This window comes from Phalacrocorax carbo, chromosome 16, assembly GCF_963921805.1.
Source record: "Phalacrocorax carbo chromosome 16, bPhaCar2.1, whole genome shotgun sequence".
Lineage (NCBI taxonomy): Eukaryota > Metazoa > Chordata > Aves > Suliformes > Phalacrocoracidae > Phalacrocorax > Phalacrocorax carbo.
Window position 1 is genome coordinate 4,855,585 of NC_087528.1, and position 27,707 is coordinate 4,883,291.

Genomic DNA, 27,707 nt, shown 5'->3' on the forward strand with positions numbered 1-27,707 from the left:
TCTATGTGCCAGTCTTCTACGTGATGCAGGGAAGCTGCCTCTGTGCTGGCTCATCAGGTGTCTTTGGCCAGAGAAGAAAATTCAGCAGCTTCTGGCCACTCTCATATTATGATCTGATAGTTAAGTTCTTTCTCCAGATACAAGATTGTTTCTGATCTGTGCCACCCTGCACAGTGATTTATATAATGCACAGCCCTTTAGAAGAGTGTTCCCCTGTAGAGGGCATCCTTTTGTGGAGCTGCAGCAGTAAATACAAAAGAGCTTGAAACTATTCCTGGGTTAGCTCCTTGCCCCTACCCACTGCCTCACTACGATTGCAGTGCAGCCTCCTTGCCAAGTGCTGCTGAAAAATGTAGATGAGGAAATTTTCCCAACCATAGCAAGGGAGAGGGAACATCGAGCACATTAATATCTTATGATACGAGCAGGCATCCAAATGAAATATCTCTAATCAGCCACATAAGTGGCTTTCAGTTTTACCACTTCCTGGAAAATGAATTTATAGCAATAATGGGACATCTTAGTGCAGGAGGTCCTTAAAGTAGCCAGGAAGTATTCCTTCTCTTATTTGCAATGGATTATTTATGGACATATTCTAGCCTTGGGTGCATACTGCTGCACAGCTTGAAATATCCATCGTGGCAGTTCTGCAAGCTGAAGCAAGCGTGTTTCTTCTCAAGAGCGGTACTGGTAGCAGAGAGCACCACATGTGCCAGACTAGACTGCTCTCTGTACAATTTGTTGTCCAGTGCCTTAATATTTCTGTACTGAGATTTGCCAGGGTAAACCTTGATTTTTCGTTGTTTTCTGTCTGGACTGTGACACACTAATTTAGCTCACTGGCATTTCCCAGGCTGCAAGCCAAAATATATTCTGGTAATAAGAAGACATGCACAGTATTTGAGACACTTCAGTGCCCCCTCTTTATATTATGCCCCTTGTGTAAACCTCTTGGAGTACTTGGAAAATTCAAATCATCATTTAGAAAAGGGGAGCAAAAGGTGAGCTATATTAGCACTGTTGCTGAAAACCACCAAGAAAGGTGATGAGTTTCCTGACAGTGTGACAAACCCACGTTCCTGGTGGTAAGAAGTGGCCCAAAGAAAAGACCTGCACCACAGTCCTCCAGACTCAAGAGGTTTTGATTTGTGTCTTTACAGGGAAAAAGAGCAACAGAGAATTTATTCTTTAAACACAGTTCTTAACAGGAATAAAACCAGTGGCACAATCCTAAGATTCTTGAAGCCAGTGGGCTTCTTTCCATTGATTTGATGGCTGTAAGCTTCTGAAATAACCTGGCCGGATATTACTGCCTTCTGCAGCTCAACATGCCAAGTACGGTCACTGGTAATTAATGGGGAATGAGGCATTTGGTGATTTTAGTGTTTCTATATTTGTCTCAGGTTTTCAGAGGAGAAAAGCGCTGAGGGAAACACAGACATTGATTTTTCCAGCTGTTAATGTGGTTGTTAACAAAAACAAACACAGAAGCTGAAAATCTCTGGTTGCGGTGCATAGACATTTGCTTGCCAAACACTGTGCGCTCTGTGACAGAGCTCTTTTTGAAGGGGAATTTGTGACATCCCTTTGTCACTTAGAGATAATCAGAAGCAATTCCACTGATGCTAATGTGCAATAGACACTGGCTCATGCCAAGCCTGCAAATCCAGTGTTTCGTTTCAGAGCTTTGGGTTGGTCGGGGCTGGGTTTCTATCCCGCAGGATAATTTACCAAGCCAAGCAATGTTCAGCTTTCATTTTCACTGCAGTGTAGTGTCCATGCTGAGAGTCAGCATTAGTGTAATTGCACTTAAATAAGTGCCATGTTCTAAATATGTGTTGTGCAGAATTCTGGAGGCAGAACTTTGTTACAGCTATTTAAACATATTCCAAAGCTGGCTTTCAAGGTTTTGTGCACACAGATTAGCTACTAATAGCTAATAATACAGATTAGCTATTAGCTGTTTCTTCCTCCACTGTCCATGCAACCTCTGGGAAGATAAACTTGCAGCCTGACAATTTGCTCTTGTTTCCTTTCGCCAGGCTGTGAAGAGTTACTAAAAGATGTCCTGTCTTCTGAAAACTCTGGGCCTCAACACTACGAGCCACAGTATGTTGATTACTACTACCAGGTAAGAGAAGCACTAATTCTGTCTCCTGTTAATGGGCCGAGGAAGCCTCTGGAGTGATATGTAGCTGAGTCATTGTAATTGCTGTTGGTTTACTTGGCCTGCTGACTCGTCCTTCCTAGATTCACGACTTTTAGGAAGTATTCCACACTGGTTTAAGCTGCATTTAACACATGGTAGCTGTCAGCTGGTGTGACAGTATTTAGGATTTGGATAGCATTGCTCTAACAAGCCTCAGTATTCACTTGGCTGTGAAGGGAGATTTTGCATACAAGCTCGCTGGCACCACACAAGTGGAAAACACTGATTTGTACCTAATTAAATCAGTCAAATCTTGTAGGTGAACAAGTCCTCAGAGACCTTCTGCAGATAATAAACAGGGACTCAACAGCTGTTGGGAAGCAGAAACAATATACCTTTGGTAACCTTGATAGTATTTTGGCTGGTGGGTATAGCATATTTTCAAACCATTAAAGATCTGCATCTGTATCCTTAGTTTGACAGTGTCTGCGCAGTGTAACAAGAGGACAATGTTAAGTTTCCTTTAAGCATCTGTTTGTCTCTCCATCTTACTTTGGTTTTATCACCTCCATTCTTGTAAATCCTTAAGATTAAAGGTACAGTTAGCATTGTAGATTGAGATAAGGATTGCATGTCAGTGGTGTTATGAGACTACAAGTGATCCTGAAATCAGTAGGGAAAGCATTTGACTTTCCCAGGTGATGAAGTGCGAGAATACTCATGTATTGAGGAAAGACATATGATAAGCATGCTGGTGTTACACCACTTCATGGTATTAAACAAAATGGTTTCCACTGTTCATACAGAAAGTGTAAAGACACTTCCTTCACCTCAGTGCAGATGTCGTCTGTCACAAGATGGACATGACTGCAAACAGGAAAGCAGAATTAGGTCTAAACTTTCTGAATAGGGAAGAGTTGTCTGGGCTTATTGGCTCTTTTTGCTTGATGAAAATGACAGGCTGGTTTCAGTACCCAAGCTGTTGCAGGCTGACACCACCATCACTCTGCTTGTTTCTAAAACCCCATTTTTTTGCAGCTGATGACATAGGTACCCACCATGCTGTTGCTTGGTTACCTTAATAGATAACCTAACCAAACTCCATGTTTTGCAATAATAATATAGCCTCAATGATAGAGGCTATAAAATGGAAAGCAGGCTTTCTGCAAGCACTAGATGTTCCCCTGTTGCTATGCAGATATTGCAGGCTTGTTCTGACACACTTTGAAGGCAGGCAGCACAGTCATTGGGTCTTCATTCCTCAGGGATTTCACATCTGCTGTCACCCAAAGATGTGTTGTGGAGAGTGCTTGAAGACTGTGAGATGGCTGCAGACTGCACCACTCCCTACATCTACCTGCCAGGAGAGCCTGAGGGTGCGGGCTGCAGTTGCTAATCCTGATAACATCTGATGAGTTTCCCATGCGAGTTCTAGATTTGTGCCTCTGGGAGAGGAAGGGGACAAAAAGTGACTCTTCCTGTTCAGAAGGAGTTGATCTGGCAGTGCTGTGGTGGAAGCCTTGCTGGTCACTCCTGTGTAGGACTTCTGATGTCCACCAGCCACCCTGTAAGGTCTCTGCAGTGGGCGACACCATTGCTGCAGAGTCCAGCAGCCGTGTTTGCCCACTTTAATTGGGCCAATAGAGTAGTTGTGCAGCCTCTGTGCAGAAACAGGTTCTTCTCCACCTGCCCCCAGGGCACATCTGCCCTGGTACCGTGGTAGGGAGAGGACAGGAAACAGTGCGCGTTGTTGTACACCCCGTGCTTATCCCACAGCTCCTCTGCACAGCTGTCCTCCAGAAGGGATCGTTTCATCTACAATCTCGAGGTCTTTCAGGTGCAGTTCAGAAACTGTTCGCTAGATGTCAGTTAAAGACTGGCAAAAGGCTGTGAACAGGTTCTGCACTCCCTTTAAGGATCCTCTGCTATGTCAGAAAGTTGGAGTTTTAAATCTGATGAAACATAGGAGAATTGAGGCCCAGGTAGATTTTAGGTTATTACCATTGGTGAGATTTGTTCCTAAAGAAGCATGTACTGAAAACATGAGCTCTCCTTGCATCTCCCCGACCTTATTGAGTGTGAATTCCTAGTGATGTAGTCAAGTTTATGGGCAGCTCCCAATGGTATAAATAGTAGTTGCCTGTCTAATCTGATTTTCATCCCACTATACCCTTTGAGTGTCTGTCTAATCCTCAGGTGCAGTCAAATTCACAGGCAGCAGAAGGATACATCTGCTGTGATGGCATGAATAGATATTTTAAAAGGAATGCATCTCTTGTATTCCACCCAAGTACTTACACAAAGGCAGGTACTGAGCTGGATCATTGTTATGCTGTCTCTGTATTCACAATGTGATTTGAGAGGAAGAGGAAGAAGAGATTTATCCTTGTCATGTTATTTCCCCTGTCCCTGCTTTCACTGTTGCTTCCCCTCCCAAGTGCCCACTCCCTGTATTGTAGCTTTCCAAAGTCCAAAGGCAGAAGCCTGAATAGGTGAAGGTAATGCCAAGAAGTGGGATGAAGTGGCAGGAGCCACGCTAAGGTGCTGAACTCATCCGGCTGTTTATGTATGTTGAGTCAAATGGGGAAGAAGACACTGCCAAGCTTCCAGGCTTTAACTGCAACCAACTGGATGCAATTTATTTAAATTGATACATAAAATCTCCTGATACCAGGAGCTTGGGGCATTTCATTTGACATTTTCTAAATGGTCTGCTTTTACTTTTTTTTTTTTCTTCAGTGTAAACAAGAACAAAAGCTGACAAGCTTTTAATAGCTAAAAACTTTGTCTAAAAAGGAGAACAAAATTTGCATATTGTATATGCAATTTAAAACACAAAGACCATTCCATGGAAGTTTTCTAATGGTCTATAATGAGAGGCTGTGTCACTGGTATTTCAGATGACTGGAGAGCTCTTCCTTTGAGCTCAAGTCTGTTAAGGTGTGATACACAGAAAGCAAAGAGCAGCACTTTGTTACTACAGGACTGTCGGATCAGGGGGAAATCTCCCATTGACTTCCATCAGCATTGAATCAGGCTGCAAAGAGTATGTTAGCACATACAGAGAAAGCTGGTCCAAAGAAACTTAGGAGGATGGGATTACGGTTAGGAACTAGCAGTTGTAGAGCTTCTCACCTCCAGGACCTACAAATAAACCTGCTCCCTCTGTGCCTGAATTCAGAGTCTGTTGGTTTGGTTACAGTCTGTATTGTGCTCCATTTCTGGCACTGCTTCAGTCAAGTACTGTTTAGTAGCATAATTTCTGTCTCTTACAGCCTTTAGATAGAGATAATAGAAATGCTCTGAATTTGCCAGAAGCCAATTTATCGATCCAGAATTCCTTTCACAGTGTTTGCTGCTATGGCCTCAACTCTTGTTTTGGCTCCAGCTTGAAGGGAGGCAGAAGTCTCCCTAGTCCACTGTGCAGGATTTGCTTTGTGGCAAGCATGTGGTAGCACTTCAGAGCCCTTGGCTAGCCTTTTGGAGATGGTAACCACAGAAAGTCCACAGATGAAATATGTGTGTGAAAACCCAGACCCAGATTCAGCCATCTCAAACAATGCAAAGTGCCTGGGTCTAGTATTTCCGAATGGCTGGCTCTGGGCCTTCCCAGGCACCTAGCCAGCTGGGAGCACTAGCCACAGGACTCAGACGGAATTAGGCTGGCTACAGCTGCAGCTTCCTGGCCAAGATTTGTGTTGCAGCCCCTGAGAAGCAGGGACCTGGGTCTAGGTGCTCTTATCTCTGAGCACCTAAGTTTGGGGAAAAGGGAATCAGCAACAGGAGCTGGATTTTTCAGCTCTTCACCTGGTGTATTTTGGCTGTTCAGATTTGAAGGGAGCCTGAACCTAGATCGCTGGGATAGATGACGGAAGAGGAGGTTGAATGACAGATCTTAAAGCCTCTCACCACCAGGTAGCAGGATACCTGTTTGAGTAGCTGCTTATGAAGGGACAGATGAGATGTATTTTTATGTGTGAGTAATTGCTTTTTCATCTGAAATCAAATGGCTAAATGCCGTAAATGCAAACCAGTGGAAGAGTGTGTTGTAAGATACAATAATAGCAGGGTCCTTGTTTTAAACAAGGCTGTTTCTTATGAATTGCTGCATTGGGTTGCTGCTTTCCATTTCTTTGCTGCCCTACCTGTAAATAAGAGAGCAAATCTGTCTCTTAACAAGGTACAGGATGATTGTTGTGTGTCAAAGAATGAGCTGCCTTTTCAGTCCTGTGTGTGTTTGCCTGCCTGCCAAGTGATTAATTACACTGTATGAACAGCAGAAAAAATGTTGAAACATGACAAATAAATTGTGTTTGCCTCTGGGATAGAGCTGGGGCTACTAGCTAATCTGTTGCTTTGAAAATATTTTCAGTAGCAGTTACGAGTCCCCCACTGGCTTCTGAAGTGTTTTCCCCACTAGCCTAACACCTGTGTCAGAACAGAGGGGGCCTTTCTGCACTGGAAAAAGACTGTGTTCCAAAAGGATTTTGGAAGAACCTAGCAGTCTGAGATACAGCTGGACTGAGGAAAGGTTATGGGCCATTTGCATGCATCTCTTTTGTCTGACTGGAATTGCAGTTATTATCTCTGATTGTGCTGTCTCTTGCTATTTATTGAAAAGCAAAGCCCAGGAAACCATTGAATATTTTATTGAACTTAAATTTGCAGTTCTCTACTTCTTGTTTCCATCCTAAATAAAGCTCTCGGGGATTTTTTTCCACTGAGGACATGCCTTTCACCAGGCATACCAGCAGCTGCCGCAATGCTAGTCTGCTAGTGAACAAATCCCTCTGGGTCACTTCCGTAGAGAGGAGCGAGCAAAGACATCGAATCTTACCTGAGCCTTGCTGTCTTACTTGAAATCCTCCATTTGTCCTATCACTTGTAGTTTCCCAGAAGCCTTTTCTCCCCCGATTGGGGTGGTGTCAACAACGAAGACAATGACAGTCAAGGAATAGTACTAACCTGATGCCACAAGTTAATGCAGATCTTTAGTAAAGACAGCACCGCGCATCCTTCAGAGCTTGGCTGTTGATGTATTTTTATCTTTGGTGCAGACCTGGCAGCACTGATCCCCTAACAAAATGTCTTTGCACATGGTTTGCTCTGGGTCTGTGCACCCTTGCCATACTGAGCTCACTCTTCCTTCTGGAAGCTGAAGCAAAGCTTGAGTGAAGGATGTCAGATCTAGTGGGGAAACTTTGCAGAGCCTGTAATCAGAAATTTTTTTTTTTTTTTTTCATCTCACATACACTGTGTTTTGAAGCAATGGCTCCATCTTGATCATTGAGTTCCCAGTGTTCTTGGGCAAAATGATTGACCTCATTTGTCAGGTGGGTTTTCTTTATAAGATTTTTCCTAACATTAAACCAGATGTTGCCTAACTTAATGCAAAATACATCTTTCCTCCTGCCTTCTGTGGTAGCATTGGCAGAGACACTCCTATCTTAACAGAGGCAAAGCATCTAAGATGTTGTTAAGTTGGAAATACCTTTCCAACCAATAGCAAAGAGAAAAAAACACCCTGTGTGGTAAGGAGAAACAATATTAAACACAGCAAATGGAAGGGTTTTTTTTCCTGTTTCTTATCAGCCTCCAGTCTTCGCCACCACCCACACTCTCTCAGTCATTCTTGGCTCCCATTGTGTTTTCAGCCCTGCAGATGCTCGGTGTCTGCCTTGCGTGTGAAGACGTCCCTCTCTGTGCTTGAGACTCTTGGGGTGTTTATGTTACACAGCGATCAGCACAGTGCGTGTTTGCAAATTGCTTCCCTTACCAAGCTGCTGCTGGGCTCTTCTGTCCTGCTGTCTCTGTGGCACCCGTGCTGTGATTATACGCAGCTCATCCTAACATCTTTCTTCAAGAAACTGGGAGAGAGGCTGCATTTTCATTCCTGCAGTAGTCAAACCTGGGACATGCATGTCCCCCAGTACTTCAGCTGGGGAATGTTCTGGCTTGAGCCTCTCTCTTGGGTGTGCCAAGAGAAGCAGAAGTTTCCTGCTGCTTCCAGACCATTTCCCTGGTCTCATCTAGAAGTCTGTTTTATATTTGGTGCTCCTGTATCTGCCATTTTTCCTTCCTCTCAGCTTCTGCTGCATCCCCTGGGAAATGAGTACACTCAACATCTCCAGGGATGGCCTTCTGGGAGGCCCAGCCTAGGGATTGATCCCAGCCCCTGCTGAAATCAGTAGAAAGGCTTCTCAGACTGTGACAGGAGTTAGGTCAACACCTTGGGCTGTTCCTGGGGTGGTTGTTGCCCAAATCCCTTGCTGGAGAGGGTAGGAAGAAAAGCTTGACAAAGCTTGATAAAGCACAGCCATACAGTTACAGCGAGAAAAAAGTCCATGTTCCTAGGTAGGACTAGGCAGGTTTATACACGGGCAACACATTGTCTGCACTGATGAGGTGTTTATTGTAACCTCTAAGGGCAACACTCTCAGCAGTTCATTTTTTCCTATTTTTTTCAAGCATCAGAAAGCAACATTAACTACAACTGCTGAGAAACCCTCAGTGAACAATTACCAAGAGCAATGAAGAGCACAGCATGCCCCCATTTGGGACTAATTTACATGGAAATTGCCTGCTTTCACCTGGCAATATTCTGAATTATACTTTTTTATGTTTGTGCATACATGCAAAAATAAGAGTCCTTGGTACAAAACACCTGCATAAAAATAATCTACCTCTCTGGCTGTTCAAGATGATTATGAAATGCTGCCCTGACGAACTGCTGTACAGAGAATGAGCAGTTTTGCACTTGGGGCAAGGTAGGCATCTTGCGAGAAAATAAATGCTGACTCCTCCGAAACAGCCATAAAAGAGATTGAGGATTACTTTCTTGTTCAAAACCAGTTTGAATTTTCATTTTGGTGGAACATCACACACTGCCATTTTTAAAGGGGAAATTACTTTTTCCCTGACTTGTTTTTGCTTGGTTGTTGTAGAAAACACACATAAAATAATACAAAAGAAGTGAAACATTCTGGCCCAGCCAAAAAATATTTCTTCCCTTTCTCAAAATGTGTTTTGGATTTTCTTTTGAGAAAAATCTGAGATTTTGACCTTCTTATCCTGAGCTGGGCCAAGAAAATATTTTGAAATCTAAGAGCTCCCAGTCTGGGAGAAATGTTTTCCCACACACTTCTTGCCACGACACCCTGGTAGATGGGCTTTGCTGCCTCCAAATGCAATCCCATGGTCTGAGGCCAGCATGAGATTCTGCCCAGAGCTTGCGGGGGTGACCCCAATAGAGATGTTGCATGCATTTCCATAGCCCTCGGAACCGAGTATCTCAGTGCAGTAGAGTTTACTCAGATAGTACCATCTTTCTGGGGTGAGGAAGCTGGGCTGAAGTTGTGTATGTCAGTGTTTTTTCACAAATTCTGCCAGTTAAAAAAACAGCTGGTTTAAATTTTAAGCACCTGCTCTTGCAGCTGAACTACTGACCTCCTGTAATAGAAGCTTAAATCAATGAGGGACCAAACATTCACTTCCCACAGAGGCTTGTCTGAGTCAAAATTTACTATTTTAGGGCTATATTTGTTTTGAAACAGGTGGAAGCGTGACTGCCAAGGTCAGCCATCTTTGCTGTGACAAGGGATAGAGATGAAGTTCCAACTGTAGTGTCCTTCCAGGCATCTGAAGGAAAGTCACCTCATGCGTGTGTACTTGTTTTTATCTATGACTCTCTTTTGGGTATTTATTTCTGTTCTGTGGCCCACGTAGGGTTTTGTGTAGCACTCAAAAGATTCACCATTTGAAAGCCTGTCACCTGTCTCTTTGACAGAACCTCTGTTTAATAGACATTTTCTGTGTCATCCCTATTTTTTGTTTCTGAGGCATTATCTTCAAGGTTTTAATCTGCTGATTTTCTGCTTGAGCACAGTTTTGGGGGTGGTTTTTCTGGAACTGTCAGTTGCCATGGCAAAATATTCCTCCCATCCTCGTCTCTCTATGGAAAAACCAGTTTAGACTGTGGCTCAGTCTTTGGGTAGTGCTGTGAAATGATTGAAAGCTAAAAGTTGATCTCTTTCTGTCGAGGAAGTCGCATCCCTATTGATTTAACCCTTCAGGTAAGTATGGCTTTGAGGTTTAGTCCTTTTTGCCTTTTGTTTGCTGTACTGAAATTTAATTTGTAATTTGTCTTGAATACAGCATTATTAAGAACATAAGCAAAAGAAATATTATGACAGCACTCGCTGTGTACTGTGCTCCCGTAAAGACATACAACTGCTCGGTCAGAGGGTAGTGAACAAGTCTTGACTCTGATATATGGCCTTTGGGGAATACTAAAATATCCGTAATAAAAGTAGCTACGTAAGAGGTAGTGCACATAGCGTTCAGTGGGTTTCTTGACACTTGTGTGACAAGATGAGGCTATCTTTGCCCTCCAGTTCATAAACTTGAAACTGGCTCTTTCTTTTGGTGGTTTTTTTGTTTGTGGGTTTTTTGGTTGTTTGTTTTTTTTTTCCTATTCTGCTTCATATCTTTTCTCCTTGCTGCTTGGGGAAATTTGTGCTGAATTTATGGAAGATTTTTGGGACACAGAGCATTCTTCTTGGAATATTTTCAGTGGGAAGGCTGTGAAATTGAAATACAAGAATTTTTTTTTTTAGTAAAAACCATTGGTTTAAGTAGGTTTATCTTTTTTCTTTTTTTCATCAAAGGAAAATTCTGTGTAGACCTGTAAAAGCTGGTTGATAAAGCCAAGATTCCAGGTTATTATGAAACTGTAGAAAGAAAGTCAACCACAAAGATATGTTCTAGCTAAACAAAACCAGCAAAATCCCTCATTGCAGAAGAAAAAAGAAAAAAAAAAAAAAAAATATTTTGCTGCTTCTTTTCTGCTTTCCAGCCTCTCTGACTGAACTGAGAGCAATGTATTTTTTTGGAGGCAGCTTCTCTCATTTTTCAGAACAGAAGAGCTGCACATACTGCTAGGAATTTTCCCACTTACATAAAAAAATTCCTCCATAGGTGAAATCTTACAGGAATCATTTTTATCACACAGCTGCCGCTATACTGCCCACAATATTTTTAGGGTTCAGATACGTGATTTCAGTAGCCTCAAGAATTACCCCCAAAGTAACGTGTGCAGTTATGGGTGTCACAATTGCCCAATCTTTTCCTAGTTATGAAAGCTCTAGGACACCTTTCCCACTTCCTTCTTCTTGCATTTCACACCCAGCCCTTGCAATGTCCAAAATCCCCTCAAAACCGCATGGACTTTGGCCTACCCATTCGAGTGTCTCCCCCGGCAGCACTGAGACCTGCCTCCCGCTGTGGGAAACTACCGCAGCGAGGTGCCGCACAGCGGGACTGGGGCACTGTCCTCTATCAGAGGCAACAGAACTGTTTAAAATTAAACCATCATACTCAGCTGGGCTCACAGAGCTAAAAATTAGATCTTGATTATCCTGGCTATTTTTAGAAGCTGGAGGAGATTCAAAACGTGATTTTTTTTTTTTTTTTTTTTAACATGCTGCAGTGGAGAACGTATTTGTCTGGGTGAGGCAGGCTTTTCCAGTACTACCACACATCTGGGCTGCGATAAGCAATTTGTAACTGAACAGGAAGAAAAAGTAGGCCAACCTACAAAAGAGTATCTAGGAATTACTCCTGAGGGATTTGTGCTACACCACCTTCAGCAGCTGAAATAAGAGCATGAAATTGCAATTAAAAATTAAGAAGGGATATGGACTATTTGACCTTCTTTCAATCAGGGACAAAAAGGCCCTGCCTAAAATAAGGATGCAGAAAAATGCAGCTTCTGTTAGGTGATTGCAAGCCAAGAAGAGGCTGCTGAAGTTCATCCTAAGCTTGGTGGAACAGAGAGATCATTTCTTTCCATTCGACACAGTCCTGGCAGAGCCTGGACCAGCTTCGGAGCTGTGCGCAGCTGGGCAGTGCCACCAGGTACAGGGACTGCTGCCTGCCGGGCGGTGTTCAGAACTAGAGTGAAACAGTGCTTGCTCCAAGAGCTATGGTCTAAACAGATGAGAAATAGGAAAGAAACTGTCAATTGTTATGTTTTCTAAGTTTACAGAAATCCGGGCAAGATTAATTAGGCCCTGAGAGGTCTTGTTAATTGGGAGGTTTGCTATTTGGCTCACCTTTTTACCCAGACTGTTATTGTAATTACCCAATTGACTCTAGTATCAGCTGGGGAATAGGCCATGAGATAGAGAGGCCTGTTTAGGTGGATGTGTGCACTGGATCCCAGGCTAGTTTTGGTACTTATCATTATGATAAGCTACCAGGAGAGTTAAGTTGGAATAATAATGTAGCCATGGCAATGCTGATACAGAGTTGACACAAATGCTGAGGAGCATTCTGGGCTGACAAACCTGGCAGCCTAGTCTCAAACCACCATGACTAGAAGTGTTTGGAAAGGGAATGCATAAAGTAGACGCAGTAAGGTAAAAAAAGTATATCAAAAAGGGTGACTCCTTGGAACTGTTGCCAGCCTGTATAAATAGGACTGTGATAACAATTTGGCTTTTCAAGAGACTTTGATTTGTTCTTAGTTGTGGAGCCTGAATGCCTGCAAGGAGACAATCCTGGTGTGAATCCTGTTCATTTGTTGCCTTTCTACCTAAGTGTCTGGTCGCTCAGCATATTGTTTGGGGCAAAGGCTTTCTCAGTATGTGTTTGCACAGCACCACATAGAGCCAAACCTGATAATGACTGGAGGAGAGAAGGTTTGCAGGCTCTGCATCCTTTGATAGATACAACCCAAATACATAAATACAGTGTAAATATACTGTAGAGCTTTGGCCAGACATTTTTATAGAAGAGTGCAATACTTAGGTAACTTTCTTGCCAATGGTAGAAATTTATTCATAACACTGTATACAAAGCCTGCCCTCATTTAAAATGGGGGGAATTTCTCAACTTATGCATATTAAATATGCTACCACCTTTTTCCAGCAGCAGAGAGGACATTTGGCTTGTTTTGATCACAGACAGAGCAGTAGACAGAACCTCAAGTGTTTTTAAATATTCTCCATGAGAATTTTCCTATATCTGTAACTGTTCTGTATTTATTACTGGTGTGTGTATGTTGAAAAATTATTGCTGTTTGTTGCTCCAATTAGTTTTTCATTACTGTGTCCTTGAAGGCGAATGTCACTGAGGAAGATTTGTTAGGGTAACTGGGGTATGTGTCTTTCATCAGGAGATGGACCATATGGTTACAATGCCCCAAGGCATGCTCATGGAAAGTATGGTGCATGGAAGAGGGGAATCTGTCCAGAGCGAGGAGGGGTGATGAGGAACCACTAAGACTTGTTGGTCAAATTCTTAGATGATGAAAATCAACATAAGAGCATGAAAGAACTAAGCCTGTGTTCCTGCCGAGTTGTTTTTTTTTCCAACCTTATAAACTTTTAAGTCTGTTACAGAAGGATCTTCTTCCGTATATAGGCCTCCTTTCAACTCTTACAGCTTCACCTTCACCAGGGTCCTTTTTCGTCTTTTAGAGTTTCAGAACTTAAAATGGCTTTTCATATTTAGATCTCTAAAATGTCTCTGTCATAAATCCCTACATTTTAGACTAGTGTATTTCTTGGGATCTTTGCTCCACTGGCTTCTTGTTACACTCCTTGGAGTATTTCATAGACCATTTATTACTGCAGTGCATTCAACCGAATTTTCTTGGTGCATTGTACAAGAGAGCTCACATCTGAGCCCAAATGAAGAACTGATGTCCTACTTTCCCTTCATCCATTCACAGTGTAGAACTGCCTCTGAGCAGAGGGTGTGTGCAAAACTTAGTTCTGTGCACTGAGGAGATGAGTATGCAAAGACAACTTACCTGAAATGTGTATGTAGGAGTACAGTGAAGAATGGAGGAAAAAGGGAGGGGGAGATTAATTCTCAAAAATCAGAAGAAAGTAAATCTAAGGCCACAAAAATGAAGTTAAGGTTTGGGAGATTAAAGCAAAACCAATTGGGAGAAGTCCCAATTACATTTGTAATTGTAATACAATTGTAATTACAATAGTTTCTCTTGTTCACCTGCTACTTATGGAGAATGGATGTTCTGCATATGTTTAACTTTACCTAGTACCCCAGTTATCCTAAAGGACCCCATCCACCTCTAGACCAAATCTTGCAATCCTAATTGAATTAGAAGTCTTTACTGTGGTTAAATTTCCATCGGCATACTTGGAGGAGGAATTTCAGAATTTGGTCTGACATATATGAAGCTTGTGGCTAACGTGTTCTGTCTTTGGCTTTGTTTTTATTTTTTTTCTTAATTTGTGCATGATAACAAAATAGAAATCAATGCGATCATGGGTAATTTGGATCCTTTTTGTGATCAGCTTATCAGCAACAACACAGAAATTTTAAATTCTGAGGATGCTGAGTCCATTGTTCTGGAGTCTCTAGGCCTTGTCCAAGTGACATCAGTCCTGCCCATAAAATAATGCAACTCTTTTCTGGGAGTGGGGGAAGAGGCCTTTCCTCTCTGTGTCTGTGCAGTTAGACACACATTTTCAGAGCTCTGGATCAATGCATTTTTTACCTGCATGCTATGGCTTTGCTTTTGCTTGTTTACCTCCAGAAGCACAGAGTGTGTCTCTTGAAGGCGAAATGCTGAGACTCTCCTTGGTGTTCTCCCTCCCTTTCCAGTGGGACGTTTGCTACATGCATATGTGCTGCAAAAACCTAGGGGGTCTAGACTGGTAACCAAAATACCCTACATCAGCAGGGATTTGGGCTTTAAGAGTGTGAAAATCTTAGGTTAAACCAGCAGTCTTTGCTTTGTTAAATTCTTGGCTTTTTTAAAATGAGCTTGCACAGATATATTTCTAAGGAAAGATTTGTAAGTTCCTATTAACCCTGTGAAAAAGTGAGGAGGGAGACCTAAATAATGAATGAAGTCAGTATTTCACTGCATCTCTGAGACCTGATTTTTATAGAAATCAGTAATGCATAGTGTTTTGTGAGACTAATAGATAAACATTGCCTTTCATGAATATTTGTTTACCTCTTAACTCTTCAGCACAAGGATCAAAAACCATCGCTTTATGAGTCACTCTTTGCAGGGTTATCTAGCTGCAGAAGCTGCCACAGGTTTCTCATCTGGGAAGCTGTCAGTTTAGTGAAAGAGTAAATCACCGGCTTTCTATTTCCACCATATTTTGGAACTTCACTTAAAATCTTTCTATTTGTCTCTGTTGCCAAGCCAATGGTGAGATATTACAGGGGAATTACAAAAGGGAGTTTTGTGCAGTAAATTCAGAGTTTTTACCTGTTGCCTAGTACGACTCCTTGCCTATAAAGAAACTCTTGAGTAAGACTTCTCAGATTACTGCACCATGACAAAACTTTGCTATCAGGAGACACCCTGTGTCATGTCGTGGTACTTGAATCAACTGGGAAAGAGTTTGTACACAGATACCGCAGAAGATGCCCTGCCAAGAGTGACTGATATCCTGCTGGTTTACAAAGAAGGGTTTTAGCAATAAAATGTACGGAATAACACTGACCCATGCGCTTCATGAAGCAAAATCCTAGGGCCAGGGAGAGTCCTGGAGCACTTTCTCTGCAGTTTTTGATTATTACTGTTTTTCCCCATGAACAAAATTGTCAGATGTTTCCTGAGAGCTAGGGCCTTAATTGCTGTGCTGCTGAGTGACATGCTTTTCCTCTAGCTTGTATGCAGTCTCATTAGATCAAAAACCTTTACAGGAAGAGAAAGTCTCTCTTATTTTTATTTGTATAGTGCCTCTCATGTGGCGCTCTTCCTTTGCCTCTTCCCTCGGAGGACGGGACAACTTCATTTTAGAAGGAAGAGATGGGAAATGGAAGAAACCAGCACTATTAGGAGTATATAAATATTTACTGTACCAACTGTTCATATTTAGTTTGACTTAGATACTTTCATTCTGTATAGACTTACCTTTACATGGCATGTCTTCTTTCTAATGAGGGAACTGATACTCAAGAGAAGAAGGGCTCTCCTGAATCAGCTCCCAGGATTTCAAACTGCATCAGGACATCCTCCCTTATCTGCTCTCTGCTCACCTCTGTTAGCACAGCTCCCTGGGGCTGGCTTGTGCAGGTCCACTTGGGGAGGCGCAACATCCTTTCCCCAGCTCCCACGCCCCACTAGGCTGGGGCTGCCTTCACACTCCTGCCGATTCCACAAGAGCCAGCGGGTAACAAGAACCACATGGACCACACGCGTTCCTGTTTCCTGAGTAATTCACCATCTGTAACTGGTTCTTAGATGATGTGGGGTCCCAAAGCTTCCACCCTGCTGACAACTCACTGCCTCACAGGACCTCTTTTCTCATGGCATCTAAACACTTCCATACTGAACATGATTAATTAGAAGGGAGAGTTGAGTGTCAAGGGCAGGGAACAGTGTTTAAGAGTAGTTCAGTATTTTAATTTGACCAGATTATGGAAACAGAATGTGAAAGGTAACGGGAGGCCGTTTACTCCCTGCTGAAATGGCAGAGAAAGCCAGATGACATTTAGCACAGGGAGGGGGCCTTCCATGACCTGTTCCTTACAGGACATGGGGCACTGCAGGCCCCTAGCTGGGCTCGCCCTGCAGTCAGCAGGTGTCTTGCTTTTGCATGGATGTTCCCAGCCTGCACTGGTAGTCTTGATGCAGCTGCTGGGCAGGAATCTTCTTTATTGGTTTAATTTCCTTCTAATATTGTACATTCAGAAGTACCAGTGCAGCACCAGGGCCATTGACAATACTGCTGATTACTTCACATCAGTATTTAATTAGGGTGAAAGACAGGATGAGCAACTGGAGATTTTACACTTGGGAAAGAAATTGATTTATGGAACAATCAGTCTGTTAGCTCCAGCAGGCTTTTCTTTAAAAAGCAAGAAAAGTATTCTTGTCACTTTTCGGTTGATCTAAATCAAGGAGCTTCTGCAAACTTATTCTTCTCAGCCTGTGATTGCAGAGACCTAACAATGGGGCAGAAATTAATCTTCTGTTAAATCCTGTGCAGTACCTTGGGGAGTGAGGTAGGGAGCCCAGGCCCTCTACGAGCCTCGAGTTCGCAATGCCTTAGTGGGACTCCATTGAAAGGCCTTGCCCGGGCTGTACCTTTTCAGTCACAGAAAAGTGCTATGGCAAGGAATTTCTGTTCTTTTGTCATTGTAGAATTGCCTGGGAATTAAAACTGATCTTATTTTAAAGGCAACTATGGGATGTACATAGTGTGCTCCCCCATTCCTTGTATAAATGTGAACATAGCCCAAAAAGCAGTAGAAAAACGATGTGGTGGTGCCTCAGGGAGGTCTTGATAGTGCTAATATTGTCACAACTTTGCTCACACTCGTGTGTTTTATTGGACAGCTTTATGTTTCTCCTAAGATAGGAGTTTTCCCTGTGGCACTCTGGAAAAAAATGTTGTGCAAATTGAAGAAGGTATCTTGCCTCCTCCTACAATAGATCTGCACCTGCTGTTCCCTGTTTCATGTCTAGGACCCAGCATCATCCAGTCTAGCATCATCACACCCAGCTTGTGCCAGGCTGCCAACAGCCCATATGCAAGGGCTGGCCCCTGCTGTCTGAGATGAAATGTCTTTCAGACCTTCCTCACAGTTAAGCTGAACCAGAGGTTATGTTTTTCCTGGTATGTCTGTATTTGTTGAGGAAACTTCTCTATGGTTATATTTATACTCTTATCCACGAAGGGACTGTAACAGAAACAAAAGGCTGTTTTCTGTGACTCCCTGAGGCTGCTGCATCACTTGTTGCTCCAGAGTTCCCGTGCCTTCTCTTCATGCTTCTGTAGCTAGAAAGGGACATATTTCTATGACCAGCATGGAGAGATTAATACAAATACTTGGCTAATGAACATTTGTCAGATAAGAAAAATGAATTCTGACTTCCCTGTTAATGGAAAGTGTACTTGGAGGGACTCTAACACTAAACACAGGACCAGGAGGAAAAACAGCTGAATTAATTTTCCTATTGCTACAAACCTCCTGTGATTTTTGGGCAGGGCAGCTGAACCATGCCCTCCATCATACTGTGTTGTCCTCCCTATTAGTAAAATAAGAATACAATTATTAGTTCTGGCTATTTTGATGGCAAGCTGTCTGGCAGAGCACATTCCCCTGACTGTATGTGCCAGCTGTGCTGAGCAGAATAGCTCCCCCTCTTATCTGTTGACCAGCTCCGGGGAACTATGGGTGCATTAACACCTAGTGCCCCACAGCCTGAGAACAGCAGCCACACCCCTCAGCAAACAACTCCAAAAGGGCTTGACAGTTAAGTAATTGCCTCTGCTGCCTGGCTTTTAAGAAACGAAGTGAAACTTGAATGGGAGTTCTGCAAAGTTTGATGGCCCTTCCATTCTGCTGGCATCATTCCCGGTGGGAGTTCAAGCTTCCAGCCTAATGGCAATTTGTGAGATGGCATAAACTCGGAAGAAGTGTCAACAGCACCAGAGGTCAGACAAGGACATATTATTATGCACCTTTGAAAACATAGCCAGACTTCACATCTCAGCCCAGCATGCAGCAATCATTAGTCACCCTGCATAATCCTCTTGACCTATTTGTTTTTTTTCCTTTCACAGTGGTCACATTTGAAAATACTGTCTAGAGCCGATTGGGCTCACACGAAGTTGTTAATTGGGAGCTGTCTAGCTAAGGGGTAATACAGAGGCAAAGTTCAATGCAGTGTGCTCGGCGCCTAGGCTGCAATGCTGAGCGTTCCCAGGGAGGTGATGGCCAGGAGGCCTCGTGTCACCAGTATGCACAGGGACTTGATTCCTGTTGCTTCCAAAGGGGCTGGTCACCTGGGTGCTTTGGTCTATCTGGAATTAAGGATTTGACAGGATCTGGCCCAGCAGAAGGGTTTAAACGTGAGAAGCGCTAATGGCATTTACATACAAGAGAAGGAAAACACTAGTTGGAACAAAGGACCAGCCAGTGAAAGACTGCCTGCGCATGTCCGTCCCAGAGAGCCTGGGTGCGCATGGCCTTTGTCATTAGGGGATTTTTAAAGGGGTTGCCACCCTAGTTCCTTTCCCCTAAGGCTGGTGCAAAAGATGTGCAAAACAGCATAGTTCACGGGCTCTGTGCACTGAGGCTGTCACTCACCATCATTATGGTAGGCTGCTCTCAGTATCCTGGAGGGACAAGTGTAGGGTGGCCCTACACAGGTGGCGAGGTGTGGAAATTATCTGCAAACTTGGTACAGATGCTTGTTACTTCTGAGACTTTTATTCTGCATACCATGTATCTGTTAAATTCCTGGAGGCGGCAGCCACAGATATGTAGATGAAGGAATTAGCATGAAAACTATCTACAATACTTATTCCATTATTATACTATCAAAGTGCTTCATAGGCTCTAATGAATTCATGTCACAGCTTCTCTGGGAGATAGAAAATTGTTACTCATCCCAAGTTTGAAGAAGATAAATTGAGCTGTTCAGAGATAAGGTGGCAGAGTCAGATTGGTTTCCAGAAGAGCCAGGTAACTACATACCACTGAGGTCACGGAAGATGTCCATCACCAAGTGGGAACCTGTACTTGTGTCTCAGCTGGTGCCCTGTCTGCTGGCCCAGCTTTTATATCCGAGCATCTGTAACATTCAGCAGTACTTTTGTGCATGTAGGTGGAATTGGATACTGAAGTTTCAAGGGCTAATAATTTTCCAGAATGATTTTCCTTGTTGTTCTGCCTGCAGAGCCTGCCAAAATGAAAGGCAGAGTTCAAAGCAGGGCTTCCTTGCCTCAACCCAGGAAAAGATCAAAGCTCTGGTTGTGGTGGTTCTGAAGGCATATGCCTTTCTTGCTTACTTACAGTAGTTTATGAAGCTACTAGCCTAGCAAGATTAGTAGGTGTCAAATATACTTTATAAAAACAGTCAAGGGTGGCATTATAGGTTTGCTGTGCTCTTGTACAAACAGGCATGGTCTTACTAATTAGGTCAGCTGTATTCTGCTAAAAGGAGCTAGTGTTGGAAATCTTGCCTCTCCCTATCACACCAGCCTTCCTGCCTTTTCCTGGTGTCTCAGGGGCCAGAGGTGTATGTGCTGTTACCCTCCAGTACCTGCAGGCATCTATAAAATTGTGCAAGGCTTGATTTGAAGCTCATGGTCATGAAGTGTGGTGCTTACACTGGCATATGCAGGTGGCCAGAAATTGCTCCTCTCCCACTGTAAGGTTGCATGCTTGTCAGGAGTGGTGCATTCAGCGTGTCTGAGGGATGGTGCAGGTAGGATCTTACTTGGTTCTTGCTCTTTGTGAAACTGTTTCCTTGCCTATGTTTGACCTGCTATGATGGGACTGGGCTGGATCAGCCTGCCCTGCATGTTTCTAACTTCATGAAATCCCTGGGTACTGAGTGCTACTGTCTTGTGCTCTTTTGCTGTTCATTTCTGTCCTGGTTTTAACTGGGATAGAGTTAATTTTTTTAGCTGGTATAATGCTGTGTTTTGGATTTAGTATAAGAATAATGTTGATAACACACTGATGTTTTAGTTGTTGCTAAGTAGTGCTTACTTCAGTCAAGCACTTTTCAGCTTCTCATGCCCTGCCAGCAAGAAGCTGGGAGTGGGTACAGCCAGGACAGCTGACCCCAACTGACCAAAGGAATATTCCATATCATACACTTTTGGTTTACCTATTAAACTGTCTTTATCTCAACCCATGAGTTTTCTTGCTTTTACTCTTCCAATTCGCTCCCCCATCCCACCAGGGGGGAGAGTGAGCTAGCGGCTGTGTGGGGCTCAGCTGCTGGCTGGGATTAAACCACAGCAATTTCTGTAGGGATTTGGGACAGAAGTGCTTTATGCTGCCATCATCATTTTGTAAGGAGCAAAGAAGAAATGCAATGGAATCCCTAGATGCCAGGATAATCATATCTTGACAGCATACTAATTAATCATCTTGTAGTCAGGTAATTATTTCCCGTGTAGCTGTCTAATTACCATTTAGTAGCCCAGACTTCAGCCTGCAAATAACTAGTATTTTCAAGCCAGGGTTTCAAGGAGAGGAACACAGTGGGCCATGACTCCTGGTGTAACTCCTCTGTCTTCCTTGAATTAGTCCTGGGATTAATTTGGTCCTCCAGTTCTTTTAGTCTACTGAACCACACAGCAGCCCTAATTATTGCCATATTGGCAACAAGAAAAGAGTATGACCAACTCCATTGCTGAGTGTAATGGACTTAGCTGCTATACTACAGCTACTAATGTGCTCAGACGTACATCCATATGTTGGCTCCCCATGAGCTCTTACTAACCTAGCAGATTATAAGATAACAAGCTTGAGCCATATTTTTGGGATCAATATACAAGATGCTCTTAAAAGGTGAGGTTATGTATTAGAGCATGCTGAATATCTCCATGATAGAGGAGAGATTTACTTGTAAGCCAGGGAAGACCAGAAAGATAAGAATTACAATCTACAGTCAAAGTTTACTTAACTTTCATACCTTGAGAGTCTTTCACCTGTACCTCCAGCTGATTCATGTCTGTTTTAGTCAGGTCTCCCAATGCTTGTGATGTCTCTTGAGTGTGTGTGTTTGTGCATGCATGCGTGAGTCCCACTTCCATCTATCAAAGAATTTAGACTAATTCAAAAAATTTAACCACATTTGGAAATGAGGCCGGAACCTCAACAATATTAAACTCTTCTGTTTCATAAAAATAGGCTTTTGTATGGGTATAGTTAAAGCAAGACAGACCTTCATTCATGAGACTTTACCAGTGTAAAATGATTTAGTACATCGACACTATTCCCATATGTGAAACAAATCAGTGTAGGCTGACTTAAGGCACTTTCCCACATGCAGAGCTGTCTCTTGGGCTGGTAACATTATTTAGGTGCACATGTTTTGGGTTGTTGTTAGCTATGTCCCACAATATCTGTGTCAAAGTTATAAAATGAATCCTTAAGACATCAGATACCTACACCTACCACGATGTTGGGCATGGACACACTGATGAGTTAATATCTCCCATTTTTTTAAAGCTGTGTGACCCTAACAAAGAGGTAACTTCATGTCTTGGTGTCAGATTTACCCAGACAAATTGCAGCAATGTTCTCATGCTTTTTAGTGCTCAGTTGTACCCAGCTGCATCTGTATGTATTTCTGCATGTTTATGCCTTCAGCTTTGCATCTCTATTCATGTGTCTGGACCATCAGACCTTTGCCCAGCCCAGCCTCAGGATGGCCTTGCAAACACTCAGGAACTGGAGTGTGTTTGCTTTTCTTTGGCTTGTTTTCTTTCTATTATCTGTCTTCATGGTGATAAAGACTGCTGTTGTTGACCTCAGAAGTGCTCTGATGAGCTTTGCTGTGTTGCAAGCTCTGCTCTCAATAGCTGGCCTCATGGAGCTTCTCCCTAGAGAAGCCAAGAGGAGGGAAGTGGAGAACACATAAATAGCAGGGACTCTCCAAGAACACGTGCTGAAAGAAAAGCAGCTAAAAATAGTCTCGAAGGCTAAATGTGAATCATCTGGAGAGTAAGTAGCAAAAGTTTCTGCAAGAAAATCCTGAAAGGAGGAAGCCATGTTTTCAGAAGCAACCATGCAAGCTGGAAGAAAATACAGTCTTCCTATGTAAAACTGCCACCTTCAATACGTGCTGCTGGGGGGACACTTCATATCCTTCCCTGGGCCTGCCTTCTTCAGTTATGCTGGGCTCGATCTCATTCTCACTGGTGCAGTTTTCAGTTAAGTCTCTCTCAGGATAGGATTTTTTTTCCAGAGTTTGATCATGTTTCAAGAAATGGAGCTCCAGCGAGTGGAATCGGGCTTTGCAAGAACAGCCGGTCCACATAATTTCTCTTTTTCTCCATTGTCAGGCAGTTCCGAGGTCCTAGAAACATGACAAGGTGGTAAAACTTTTTTAAAAAAAATACTGCTAGTCCTTTGCGCCCCTTCTCCCAGTGCAAATGCTTATCCCCTCCTGTCTTTCCTCTGCCATTCATTCTTCCCTCCTTGCCAGCTATAATCTGCTGCTGTGGGTTACCAGAGCTATTTCCAATGCAACATGTTTAATCCAAAATTGAAAAGTCCTTGTGGGCTGAGGCCTCAGTGTCATGTGGTCAATATCATAGATGCAGAAAGGAATCAAGGTGGCTTCTTAGTTACCGGTAGTTAACACAATCTATTGTGTTTTATTTAATCGCCTTTTATATGTGTCTTTGTATCTCCTACTAGGAAGAAGTGTGGTCTGGAAATAAGATAGCTTATAAATAGCCGTAGTTGTGCTCTAGCTTCAGGAGAAGCTTCAGCTATAGTGCAGCTATAGTGCATTCTGACAGGCATTGAGGAGGCAGATTGAAGCCTTTCTGCTATACAATGCTGGACTACAAAAGCAGCATTACGGCCAGCAGCCCTTGCTAGGCGGGAGTAGCTGATTGCAGATGCATCCCGTAGGGTGCGGGGCAGCGCGAGCTTTCCCGAGCAGCCCACATCGTGCACAGCCAACCCAAGAAGTAAGAGGAGGTGATGAGGTCCCACGGCCGCACTGCTGTGCCAGGAGCAGGTACTGGCCCGTCACACGGCTGCGGGAGGAAGCCTGGGCCTTCGGACACTGCTGCCACCAGTCCCTCACCTCTGCAGTCCAGATGGGTTTGATTTTTCTCTGTGTGTCTTTCAACTTCTCTTTCTTGTGATGGCATTTCTAGCCGAGACACTGGATAGAGTGCCAGGTCCGATGCTAAAGCAGTTTTCCATCAAAGTTGAAATGTCCATAAAATACTGATTTTGATAACATATTGGCTCACGAGAACAGAAATTATGTCTAAATTTCAGAGCGTCTCATTTTGACGTCTTTCAGAGTAGAGAATTTCAATTTCACTTTGGCTGGATTTTTAACAAATTTGTTTAATTGCATAAGCATTTAAGAAACATTTTAAGGAACTGATTGAACCCAGTTTTAAAAAAATATTTTAGTGAGAACTTTCACATTTTCTCTTAATTCTTTTTGAGAGTATCGGAATTTCTCATTCAGAATTCCTATTTTCAGCCTGAGGCTGGTGAAAGACAGGGCAGCTATCCAGCAAAGCCATCTAGGAATATAACAGGAACTATATTTTATCAGACATTGTGCTTTCCCGTTCACAAGAAGAATGGCTAATGCATGGAGATTTTCTACTAGCTGTTAACAATGCATTTAGTTTTTCCTGAGGTGTTTAGAAGAATGGGACAAGAGCCCCAAGACATCTTCTAACAAAGAAACATATCACTTGGCGTTTTTACAGCAAACTGAGGCTTTTCTGGGTTACACATGTCAAAGCTAAGTAGTGGGTGTAACTTCCATTACCCGCCAAAGAGGAAACAGAAGGAAGCAGCCTGATAAAATCGTAGTGGTTTATTAGGCAAATTTTCCCATGTAAGGCTAAAAGATTGCTGCCTGCTGAATTTATTCCAGACTTCAGGCCTGCTTTTTAAAAAGCTTAAAGTGTGAACAGATAAGGAGTTAATTTACCTTCTCAGATTTAGACCTTCTGAAAGATTCATGGAAATTGTGAGTGGGAGAGATACATTTTTAATCATGCTCATCTTATTTAATTGCAGTCTTTGCCTCTGCTATGCAGGTTGGAGCCCTCCTCTCTCTGTTCATGCTGCACATCTCAGGCACGTCCTATCTGGGAGAACTGGCTTCATCCCTTGCCTTGTAGCCCTTGGCTCTTGAGAGAAGGACCCTGGGCTGCAGTGAGCGCCATCACTTATCCTGGTCTGGGCTGTGGGGATGCTCTGATGCCGGCCTTCCTGTAGAGCTGAGCGGACTCATCCACCAGCTCAGCCTGAAACTGCGGTCCTGCAGTGGGGCTTTCAAATAAGGAGTAAATTTCTTTGTGTTGGGATATCTCCAGGCAAGCTCCAAATGGAGAGCCACTGAATTAAGAAGCTATACAGGCTTATTCTGTTCCTAAATTTTATGGAGAGGGGGCTACATCAGGCCCAACTTGACCTAGAAGCTGAGCATCAGTTGCTTGAGAGTGATGTGTCTTCAGCATCTCTGTATAAAGAACATGAACTGTCTCGGGTGTCTCGCTCCCTGGGGTGTCCAATACTAGTGTTACTAACAGATGATCATCTTTTCTGCAGAACTGTTCACACTTAATCTCTTTTGGGCTGAATTAGGAAGCTGGTTGAAGGCTGCTCACTCCAGGACTCAATGCAAATGCAGTGCCAGGAGCAGGCAAAGGAGCAGTTTATTCTTTACCTTCCAAAATGTGTCTCTGGGAGTATAAAGAAGTGTGAAAGCCCATATGCAAAACCAGAGTTATCTTCCTTCCATACTTTGTTGACCTTATTGACTCCTTTTGCTCCCCACCCTCCTTGACAACCTTGCTATTTGAAATCAGGAACTCAGGCCCTACTGGGAAGATATATTTAACTGGTTTACTTCAGCCGCACTACACGTGGTCTTGTATGAGGAGTTCATTTTAAGTTACACGCACGTGATGGTAACTATAGGAGGAAAGAAGAAGATTAAAGTATATCCTCCCTGAAAACTCTAATCTTTTAAATGTTTGACCCTTCCCATTTTGAGCAATCCTCATCAGCAAAACTAAGGGTCCCTAAATTTCCATAGTTGCATAAATCCAAATGTTAGAACTTCATCTAGTTTATGACTAACTAATAGGAAAGGGCAGGAGATGTTTTTTCTATACCATTAAAGATCGAAAGGTATTGAAAAATGTTGCCTGTCCTAACTCAGAAATCTTTATCAGAACTGTTTGTGATCCATAGGAAGAAAGCCCCAAAATATAAAAATAATCTGTCAGATCAGCCATACTGATAATTTTGAAATGCTTTGTTCTGACTTCCATAATGTAAGCATGCATATTGTAATCAACTTACCTGTAGAAACAAAGATGAATGTTGAACAAGGAAGCTGGAGTGCATTCAAGATTAGCTGTAACATAGCAGCAATGGAAAATGGGGTTCTTAAATGCCTATTCATCTCATCTGGTTTTGCACAGGCTTCCATGAGCTCTGTGAACCTCCTCTGTCTTAACACCACTAAGATACAGAATACCCATTAACACAATTAACATGGTATGTATGAAAGGGACAACAAATTCAAAAGGGTAGGAGCCCAAAAAGACCCCTATTGTACTGGTTCGAGGTAGCAGAGAGATGGTATTTTTTCAGATAAATAGTTTGGTTTCTGCTGCACTTCAGACTTCTGTTTTTCTTTCATCTGGCTATTTCTCTGCAGCTTCATACATCTTGTATTTTGGGCTTTGAGATCTTTGGGATAGACCTTGTGAATTTGTACTGGCATTGGGCATCATGAGACCTGACCGTCTAGGATCTGTTGCCATAATGCAAAAGTTTATTCATGTGTGTTAGTGCAGCAGCTGATTTTATGAATTCCCTGTGTTTCCAGATGTCAAGAATCTTGCAGCTGCAGGTCATAAAATTTTGGCATAGCAGACTCCTATAGTTGTTCAGAAATGACAGATTCTACTGCAGACTTCAGCATCAAACCTGAAGGCAGACTTCAATCCTGCCATTGTTTCTGTGATCTCCTCTGAGCAGCTCAAAGCAGCAGGGTGAGACAGAAAATTTATTTGTTTCAAAAGTAAAACTAACATAGAGAGCTTGTTACAATTCCAGATAGAAAATGTTTTGTTAATAAGCAATATTTCAAACTGGTGAAAGCACTGCATGGAAGTTTAGCTTTACCTGAATCAAAGAAAATGATGCTTTTCGCAGCTCTGTGTGATGGCCGTGGCTGTGCTGGAAGCTCCTGTTGAAAGGAGCATTTGATTAGGAATGTCTTAGCCAGGGCGAGATCTGAAGGCTTTGGAGTCTCTCCCGGGTGTCTTGGCAACGATACACAGTTGAGAGCCCTCATCAGCACAGACACAGAGTGTGTCCCAGGTCTGGCTTCATATCCTACTTGTGCGAAGGCAAGAGAGAAAACTTAGCTGCTACCAAGACAGGCTTAGAGACCCTGAAATTCTCTATAGAGACTTCCACAGCCATTCTCAGTAAGTATAACTTTAAATTAAGGAATTATAAATTTTCTTCCTCCAGAAGGCATCTTTTGTTAAGTGTGCTGTATATCACGGATGTAAATCAGGCTAAAAGCCACAGTTAAAATATATAGAAGTCTGCTTTCAGTTAGTGTGAAACTCCTCTAACTAGCCATTAACTGAATGGTATGAGATTGAAGGAGATGAGTCTTAGAAAACCTTACAAATTGGGAAAGCAGAGCCTGACCCTTCCTCCTTTGTCAGCTTTTTCTTTTCAGGAGCGAGCTAGTTGCATTGTGTGTGCAGTGTTACCTACAGCAAAGCTGTCTGTGTGAGAGGGGAGCGTGGACAGCCTCCCTGGAGTCTTGCATGCCTTTTGTGGGCTCTGCAGATCTGTTCCTGCACTGCTGATGCAACAGGGTAGCCTGGTGGTGCAGCAGGCAGTGAGCCATTTCCACCCCTTGTGCACCAAAGACAGATACTGTGATAAAGCAGTGTCGTTTTGAAGATGAGAACTTGAGCTGGGCTGGACTGTATTTTTAAGATATCTGTTTCCCTATGCAGAACTAGAATGTGCAGTGAGCTCTTGTTCCCTCTGAGCTTTTCCG

General features: G+C 43.0%; 1 protein-coding gene across 2 annotated transcripts in view; it reads left to right on the plus strand.

Moving 5' to 3' along the window:
- The window catches only part of RAB11FIP4 (RAB11 family interacting protein 4), a 125,053-nt gene that overhangs the window by 51,227 nt on the left and 46,119 nt on the right, over positions 1-27,707 (plus strand). For both annotated transcript variants that reach the window (XM_064466792.1, XM_064466793.1), the window contains exon 3: positions 2,043-2,131. In XM_064466792.1, the coding sequence (XP_064322862.1) occupies positions 2,043-2,131 (89 nt within the window). The remainder of the gene's footprint in view (positions 1-2,042; positions 2,132-27,707) is intronic.